Raw genomic sequence first — 9,632 nt, 5'->3', positions numbered from 1 at the left:
GAGGTTATATTTAAAGTAGAACAGCAGGGGGCGTTGTTGTAGCATTATATTATTGCGAGGTATATACTGTATATATAATTTAGAACAGCAGAGGGCGCTGTTGTAGCACTAACGTATAGTACGGTTGTTATTTGCAGTCAGGGTTCCATTTTCAGGACACCCCCCCCCCCCCCCCCTTCTTCTTCTCAGTCCTAGACGTGCTGATACACACTCACCTTACCTGAACAGCAGGGGGCGCTGCTGCAGCTCTGTGCCGCTGTAAAGGGTATATGTAAAGCAGAACAGCAGAGGGCGCTGTTGCAGTTTTGTACCAGTGGAAGGTAACATAACGAGCTAAACAATATTTTTAGCACAAATACTGCAGACGAGACGAATGTCGTATCCCAAAAAATTTTTTACATTTATTGAAAGATCGCACAATCGCTGAATTCAGTAAATATTGCCCCTCCCCCTGCGCTCAGGACACTATTTTTTATTTAAGATCTCCCTTATGGCAATGGCCACCGAAGCCGAGAAACACATGAACTCCTCGAAGGTCACCTTCTTATCGTTGTTCACGTCCATCTTCCCGATGATTCCCTTCAGGACCTCGTCCTTCTTCCCGCTTCCCTGGAAGACAGAATCACCACAAATTCTTATATTGATGTTTTTTCCCTTTTAAATGAGATTTCCTGCAGTAGTTTGTGTCTCTGCCCCTCCCACAATGGGGAGATTTCCTGCAGTAGTTTGTGTCTCTGCCCCTCCCACAATGGGGAGATTTCCTGCAGTAGTTTGTGTCTCTGCCCCTCCCACAATGAGGAGATTTCCTGCAGTAGTTTGTGTCTCTGCCCCTCCCACAATGGTGAGATTTCCTGCAGTAGTTTGTGTCTCTGCCCCTCCCACAATGGGGAGATTTCCTGCAGTAGTTTGTGTCTCTGCCCCTCCCACAATGGGGAGATTTCCTGCAGTAGTTTGTGTCTCTGCCCCTCCCACAATGGGGAGATTCCCTGCAGTAGTTTGTGTCTCTGCCCCTCCCACAATGGTGAGATTTCCTGCAGTAGTTTGTGTCTCTGCTCCTCCCACAATGGGGAGATTTCCTGCAGTAGTTTGTGTCTCTGCTCCTCCCACAATGGTGAGATTTCCTGCAGTAGTTTGTGTCTCTGCCCCTCCCACAATGGAGAGATTTCCTGCAGTAGTTTGTGTCTCTGCCCCTCCCACAATGGGGAGATTCCCTGCAGTAGTTTGTGTCTCTGCCCCTCCCACAATGGGGAGGTTTCCTGCAGTAGTTTGTGTCTCTGCCCCTCCCACAATGAGGAGATTTCCTGCAGTAGTTTGTGTCTCTGCCCCTCCCACAATGGTGAGATCTCCTGCAGTAGTTTGTGTCTCTGCCCCTCCCACAATGGAGAGATTCCCAGCAGTAGTTTGTGTCTCTGCCCCTCCCACAATGGGGAGACTTTCCTGCAGTAGTTTGTGTCTCTGCCCCTCCCACAATGGGGAGATTTCCTGCAGTAGTTTGTGTCTCTGCCCCTTCCACAATGAGGAGATTTCCTGCAGTAGTTTGTGTCTCTGCCCCTTCCACAATGAGGAGATTCCCTGCAGTAGTTTGTGTCTCTGCCCCTTCCACAATGAGGAGATTCCCTGCAGTAGTTTGTGTCTCTGCCCCTCCCACAATGAGGAGATTTCCTGCAGTAGTTTGTGTCTCTGCCCCTCCCACAATGGAGAGATTTCCTGCAGTAGTTTGTGTCTCTGCCCCTCCCACAATGAGGAGATTCCCTGCAGTAGTTTGTGTCTCTGCCCCTCCCACAATGGGGAGATTTCCTGCAGTAGTTTGTGTCTCTGCCCCTCCCACAATGGTGAGATTTCCTGCAGTAGTTTGTGTCTCTGCCCCTCCCACAATGGAGAGATTTCCTGCAGTAGTTTGTGTCTCTGCCCCTCCCACAATGGTGAGATTTCCTGCAGTAGTTTGTGTCTCTGCCCCTCCCACAATGGGAAGATTTCCTGCAGTAGTTTGTGTCTCTGCCCCTCCCACAATGGAGAGATTTCCTGCAGTAGTTTGTGTCTCTGCCCCTCCCACAATGGGGAGATTTCCTGCAGTAGTTTGTGTCTCTGCCCCTCCCACAATGGGGAGATTTCCTGCAGTAGTTTGTGTCTCTGCCCCTCCCACAATGGGGAGATTTCCTGCAGTAGTTTGTGTCTCTGCCCCTCCCACAATGAGGAGGTTTCCTGCAGTAGTTTGTGTCTCTGCCCCTCCCACAATGGGGAGATTTCCTGCAGTAGTTTGTGTCTCTGCCCCTCCCACAATGGGGAGATTTCCTGCAGTAGTTTGTGTCTCTGCCCCTCCCACAATGGGGAGATTTCCTGCAGTAGTTTGTGTCTCTGCCCCTCCCACAATGAGGAGGTTTCCTGCAGTAGTTTGTGTCTCTGCTCCTCCCACAATGGGGAGATTTCCTGCAGTAGTTTGTGTCTCTGCCCCTCCCACAATGGGGAGATTTCCTGCAGTAGTTTGTGTCTCTGCCCCTCCCACAATGGGGAGATTTCCTGCAGTAGTTTGTCTCTCTGCCCCTCCCACAATGGGGAGATTTCCTGCAGTAGTTTGTGTCTCTGCCCCTCCCACAATGGGGAGATTTCCTGCAGTAGTTTGTGTCTCCGCCCCTCCCACAATGAGGAGATTTCCTGCAGTAGTTTGTGTCTCTGCCCCTCCCACAATGGGGAGATTTCCCTGCAGTAGTTTGTGTCTCTGCCCCTCCCACAATGGTGAGATTTCCTGCAGTAGTTTGTGTCTCTGCCCCTCCCACAATGGGGAGGTTTCCTGCAGTAGTTTGTGTCTCTGCCCCTCCCACAATGAGGAGATTTCCTGCAGTAGTTTGTGTCTCTGCCCCTCCCACAATGAGGAGATTTCCCTGCAGTAGTTTGTGTCTCTGCCCCTCCCACAATGATGAGATTCCCTGCAGTAGTTTGTGTCTCTGCCCCTCCCACAATGGGGAGATTCCCTGCAGTAGTTTGTGTCTCTGCCCCTCCCACAATGGGGAGATTTCCTGCAGTAGTTTGTGTCTCTGCCCCTCCCACAATGGGGAGATTTCCTGCAGTAGTTTGTGTCTCTGCCCCTCCCACAATGGGGAGATTTCCTGCAGTAGTTTGTGTCTCTGCCCCTCCCACAATGGTGAGATTTCCTGCAGTAGTTTGTGTCTCTGCCCCTCCCACAATGGGGAGATTTCCTGCAGTAGTTTGTGTCTCTGCCCCTCCCACAATGGGGAGATTCCCTGCAGTAGTTTGTGTCTCTGCCCCTCCCACAATGGGGAGATTTCCTGCAGTAGTTTGTGTCTCTGCCCCTCCCACAATGGGGAGATTTCCTGCAGTAGTTTGTGTCTCTGCCCCTCCCACAATGGTAGGATTTCCTGCAGTAGTTTGTGTCTCTGCCCCTCCCACAATGGTAGGATTTCCTGCAGTAGTTTGTGTCTCTGCCCCTCCCACAATGGGGAGATTTCCTGCAGTAGTTTGTGTCTCTGCCCCTCCCACAATGGTAGGATTTCCTGCAGTAGTTTGTGTCTCTGCCCCTCCCACAATGGGGAGATTTCCTGCAGTAGTTTGTGTCTCTGCCCCTCCCACAATGATGAGATTTCCTGCAGTAGTTTGTGTCTCTGCCCCTCCCACAATGAGGAGATTTCCTGCAGTAGTTTGTCTCTCTGCCCCTCCCACAATGATGAGATTCCCTGCAGTAGTTTGTGTCTCTGCCCCTCCCACAATGGTGAGATTTCCTGCAGTAGTTTGTGTCTCTGCCCCTCCCACAATGGGGAGATTTCCTGCAGTAGTTTGTGTCTCTGCCCCTCCCACAATGGGGAGATTCCCTGCAGTAGTTTGTGTCTCTGCCCCTCCCACAATGGGGAGATTTCCTGCAGTAGTTTGTGTCTCTGCCCCTCCCACAATGGGGAGATTTCCTGCAGTAGTTTGTGTCTCTGCCCCTCCCACAATGGTAGGATTTCCTGCAGTAGTTTGTGTCTCTGCCCCTCCCACAATGGGGAGATTTCCTGCAGTAGTTTGTGTCTCTGCCCCTCCCACAATGGGGAGATTTCCCTGCGGTAGTTTATGTCTCTGCCCCTCCCACAATGTGGAGGTTTCCCTGCAGTAGTTTGTGTCTCTGCCCCTCCCACAATGGGGAGATTTCCTGCAGAAGTTTGTGTCTCTGCCCCTCCCACAATGGAGAGATTTCCTGCAGTAGTTTGTGTCTCTGCCCCTCCCACAATGGGGAGATTTCCTGCAGAAGTTTGTGTCTCTGCCCCTCCCACAATGGGGAGAAATGTAGCGATGTGATTGGCCGCCCTCGGGGGTGTGACTTACACAGAGTGTGGGGAACTCGGCGACGGCGAGGTCGTACAGCTCATCGGTGTTCAGGGTGTCTCCGTCGGCGTCCCTTTTCTTGGCGTATTGCGCGAATTTCAGGATCATCAGAGACATACAATCCTCCACGTTGGTATTCTTACAATCCTGGAGAGAGAAGACAGATTACAGAGCGACCGATCCCTCCGAGATCCTCCGAGATCAACTACCCCTCCCCCCCACCGAGATCACCTCCCCCCACTGAGATCACCTCCCCCCACCAAGATCACCTCCCCACCACCGAGATCACCTACCCCTCCCCCCACCGAGATCACCTACCCCTCCCCCCACAGTGCCTCATTACTACCAAACCAGCCTGGGAAAGGACTGAGTAAGATTCTAGGAAGGTGTCAGGTACAAAATCTGGGTGGCCTGTCAGGCACAAAGTTTGGGGGTGTCAGGTACAAAATCTGGGGGTGTCAGGCATGGGCGTCCGCTCCATAGGGCAAGGGGGGGGCAATTGATCCCCTCCTGGAAAAATCGAGAAGGGCCGGATGTCACACAGGCACAGCGAGCAGAGTGAAGCCGCCTCCCCCACCTGCTGTGCCGCGCTGATGGCTGATCTGAGGTACTGAATGAGATGGGGGAGGGGGGTCCGTCTGTGCTGAAAGAGGGGTCTGTGGTGAAATAGGGGTCAGTGCTGAAAGAGGGGTCTGTGCGGAATGGGGGGTCTGTGCTGAAAGAGGGGTCTGTGCGGAATGGGGGGTCTGTGTTGAAAGAGGGGTCTGTGCGGAATGGGGGGTCTGTGCTGAAGGAGGGGTCCATCTGTGCTGAAGGGGGGTCTGTACATTCTCTGGCTATATTTATATGGGCATGGAGTGAAGCTGAATTATCTCAAGAGCTATTTCACACTGCCGCGTTATCGGTAAAGCGCCGCTAAAAAGCTGCGCTTTACCATCGTTTTGGCTACACTTTTTGGCCGCTAGCGAAGCGCCCCCCCCATAAAAAATTTCAGCGGACGCCCATGGTGTCAGGTACAAAGTCTTTTGGGGGTGTCAGGTACAAAAATTGGGGGTTGGGCACAAAATTTGGAGGGCGTGTCAGGCACAAAGTTTGGGGGTGTCAGGTACAAAGTTTGGGGGGGGGGGGTGAGGCTTCAGATCCGCCCATGAGCTGCTCTGGCCTGACAAATAAAGTTTGCTATTGGTTGTTTTTATTGACTTTGGCATTCTCTGCTGTCTCTGGGTGGGCGTGTCCTCCGCAGGTTCTGTCTCGGCGTCTGTCCGGTTTGTCCGGTTGTGCCGCCTCCGCAAAAGCCGGAGTATAAAGGACTCATTATATAAAGTGATGAGACAAGGTGTGTGGGGGAGGGGGGGGCACTATTTGCACCTCCCCCGTGTCTCCGTCCTCCTTGTTGGATTTGGACTCCAGTAAGCTGCACACACCCCATTGGCCTAAAAACCCTTTAACTCCACCCCCACCCCCTGTGCCTGAAACATGTCAGCGTTATGCACTGCCTGTGTAGATATCAGGCCCCCCCCCCCCCCCCCGGGGATCCTCCTGTGAGATCTTCATCCGATCGTCCCAAATGACACCCTATAAACAGACACATTTCTTCAGCCAATCACAAGTCACTGAGATTAGCCTACGATGAGCTCTGATTGGCTGCCGGGGGTCGGCGCTGCTTTTGCATTCTTACTAAATAAAGATTTCAATATTCAAATTTCTCCGGCGGACGTGTCGTGTTCTGTACACAGCGGAAGGGACAATTTATTCATTCATTTGACTATTGTGTGTATTATAGGACCCCGCGGGGGTGGGGAGGGGGAGGGGGCTAACATGCAAATGAGGGGAGGGCGGAGATCCATATAAAAGGTTTTTGTTACGTCTTTAATCTGAATCTGTGCAAAATGATACATTGTAGTATTTTTATTATTATTATTATTATTATTATTATTATTATTATTATTATTTGTATTATTATTTGTATTATTATTATTATTATTATTTGTATTATTATTGTTATTGTTATTATTTTTATTATTATTATTATTATTATTATTATTTGTATTATTGTTATTATTATTATTATTATTATTATTGTTAGAAGCACTAATATTACTGCTAATACAATATTATTATTTGTATTATTTTTATTATTATTATTTATTATATTATTATCACTATTTTTATTGTTAGTATCACTAATATTACTGTTAACTAAAAATAACAAGAACAATATTGTATTAACATTAATATTAGTGATACTAACAAAAACAATACTAAAAATAATAATCATATTAACAATAGCAATAACAATAACAATAGTAATAATATAATAAATACCACTAATAATATTGTATTATTATTATTATTGTTATTATTATTATTATTATTATTATTGTTATTGTTATATTCATATCATTATGATTATTACTATTACTATGTTTAGTATTGTTGTTGCTATTATTATTGTATTCTATTATTATCACTATTATTATTTTTATTATTATTTTGTTACTCTTTATATTTTTATATTTATTTTTATTTAATAGTATCGTTATTCTTAGTATCACTAATATTTCTGTTAATAATAATAATGTATTTACAGTAATAATACTGATAATAACACAACTAAAATAATAATAATAATAATAATAATAATAATAATAATTATAATAAATAAAAGTAGTGATAGTGATGATAATCGTACAAATAATAATGACAATAATAATAATGTATTATTACTGTTATTGTTGTTATATTTTTATCACTATTATTTTTATTAATATTATTGATTATTTTTATTATTATTAATATTATCATTACTACTATTATTATTATTTTTAGTATTGATATTATTATTTGTTATTATATTATTATCACTATTATTATTTTTTATTATTAATACTATTTTTAGTGTTGTTATTGTTAGTATCACTAATATTACTGTTAATACAATATTATTATTTTTATTATTGTTATTATTATTATTATTAATAATAATAATAATAATAATAATAATGTATTTACAGTAATAGTGACCATAATACCACAAATAATTATTATAATAATAATAATAATAATAATAATAATAATAGTTATAATAATAAAAGTTATCATAGTGATAATAATCTAATAAATAGTAGTAACAATCACTATAATAATAATAATGTATAATTACTGTTATTGTTGTTATATTATTATCACTATTATTATATTTTATTATTAAAAAAATAAATGTATTGTTATTGTTAGTATTACTAATATTACTTCTAATAATAATTATGCATTTACAGTAATAGTGATAATAACAATACAAAAAAATAATAGTAATAATAATAATAATAATAATAATAGTAATAATAATAATAATAATAATAATAATAATAATAATAATAGTAATAATAATAAAAGTAATGATAGTGATAATAATCTAATAAATAATAGTAACAATAATAATAATAATAATGTATTATTACAATTATTGTTGTTATTATATTATTATCAGACGTATTTGGGGGGGAAGGAGACGCCTCGCTTGGAAATGGCAAGCGTTCCTGTTTGATGGTCTCTATTGTGTGCCCCCCCCCCCTTATTTATTATGCCCCCCCCTCATGGCAACATAAACAGGCACACATGGGTGACCCGAGCATGCGTGGTTATGCAATGCCGAACAACAGATAAGCATTTGAGTGGATCGTGTCTGTTTACCCAGAAGAAGTCTCTGGTCTGCGGCCAGGATGGGGGGGGGGGGGGTGAGATTAAAGCCACACCCAATCTGAACTCCCCATATTCTGATCCCTCAGTGCCCCCCCCCCTATTCTCCGGGGGTGTCTGAGACAACTGACCCCCCATGTTGCCTACCTGTGCAGGTGACCCATTGAGATCAGAACCTGAACCATCCAACGACCTCACAAGAGGGAACCCCATAGAGGGCGACCCGTGCCAAGCTGGCCGTGAGATTGGGCACCACACCCCTCTTCCCTACGCAGTGGGCCCCCTCCTCCTCCTCCTCGAAGGGTGTCTGAGACAGCTGACCCCCCACTTTGCCCACCTGACCCATCGAGATCAGAACCTGAACCATCCAATGACCCCACTAATGGGAAGACCCCATCGAGGGTGTCCCGGGCGACCCGTGCCAAGCTGGCCCTGAGATTGGGCACCACACCCCTCTTCCCTACGCAGTGGGCCCCCTCCTCCTCCTCGCAGGGTGTATGAGACAGCTGACCCCCCACTTTGCCCACCTGACCCATCGAGATCAGAACCTGAACCATCCAATGACCCCACTAATGGGAAGACCCCATCGAGGGTGTCCCGGGCGACCCGTGCCAAGCTGGCCCTGAGATTGGGCACCACACCCCTCTTCCCTACGCAGTGGGCCCCCTCCTCCTCCTCGCAGGGTGTATGAGACAGCTGACCCCCCACTTTGCCCACCTGACCCATCGAGATCAGAACCTGAACCATCCAATGACCCCACTAATGGGAAGACCCCATAGAGGGAGACCCGTGCCAAGCTGGCCCTGAGATTGGGCACCACACCCCTCTTCCCCTACGCAGTGGGCCCCCTCCTCCTCCTCGAAGGGTGTCTGAGACAACTGACCCCCCACTTTGCCAACCTGACCCATCGAGATCAGAACCTGAACCATCCAATGACCCCACAAATGGGAAGACCCCATAGAGGGCGACCCGGGCGACCCGTGCCAAGCTGGCCCTGAGATTGGGCACCACACCTCTCTTCCCTCCGCAGTGCCCAGAGGAGTCTCACTTACCATGTTGTCAGATTCTGGAGGGTGGAGAGGAGAGTTCAGCCAATGTGGTGCCGGTTAAAACCTGGTGGCCAATTTATACCCCCGACAGGAACGCGCCACACCCTGGGGAGACGCCCAATCGGAGAGGGATGAGCCCAGGATTTGGGGGGAGGGTATCACCCTTCCTCCTCTCCTCATTGGCTCTCCTCTCTTCACAAACTTTTCCAAAATGTTGGTAAAACTTCTCTGACTTCTCACCGCCTCCCTGAGGGGGGGGGGGGGTAACCCTTTCTTCACCGATCTCAGGAGAGGAGTCCCTTTCATCTTCAGTGTCCTACATAGTTATTATATATAAGGAGAGAGGAGAGAGGAGGAGAGGGGAGAGGGAAGAGAGGAGGAGAGAGAGGAGGGAGAGGAGAGAAGAGGAGAGAGAAGAGAGAGGAGGAGAGAGAGGAGGGAGAGGAGAGAGAGGGGAGAGAGGGGAGAGAGGAGGGAGAGGAGAAGAGGAGAGAGGAGAGGAGAGGAGAGGAGAAGAGGAGAGAGGAGAGGAGAGAGGAGAAGAGGAGAGAGAGGAGAGAGGAGAGAGGA

The 9,632-nt window shown here is 46.6% G+C and overlaps 1 protein-coding gene across 1 annotated transcript; it reads right to left on the bottom strand.

The window, feature by feature from the left end:
- Positions 1-376: 376 nt before the first annotated feature.
- On the bottom strand, positions 377-9,173 carry LOC120920266 (protein S100-A11-like). The gene is made up of 3 exons (XM_040332245.1): positions 9,066-9,173; positions 4,315-4,461; positions 377-609 (listed from the first exon to the last, which is right to left on the bottom strand). Exons 1-3 carry the CDS (start codon positions 9,066-9,068, stop codon positions 466-468), a joined length of 294 nt encoding a protein of 97 aa, XP_040188179.1. The 5' UTR covers positions 9,069-9,173; the 3' UTR covers positions 377-465.
- Between the last annotated feature and the right edge of the window lie 459 nt (positions 9,174-9,632).

This window comes from Rana temporaria, chromosome 13 (assembly GCF_905171775.1).
Source record: "Rana temporaria chromosome 13, aRanTem1.1, whole genome shotgun sequence".
NCBI classification, from domain to species: Eukaryota; Metazoa; Chordata; class Amphibia; order Anura; family Ranidae; genus Rana; species Rana temporaria.
Note: the sequence above shows the minus strand (reverse complement) of the source record. Positions and strands in the feature narration are given on the sequence as shown.

Coding starts and splice junctions, on each gene's coding strand:
- LOC120920266 (XM_040332245.1), bottom strand. Junction 610..4,314: donor CCGAGTTCCCCACACTCTGT/GTAAGTCACACC, acceptor TCTGTCTTCCAG/GGAAGCGGGAAGAAGGACGA.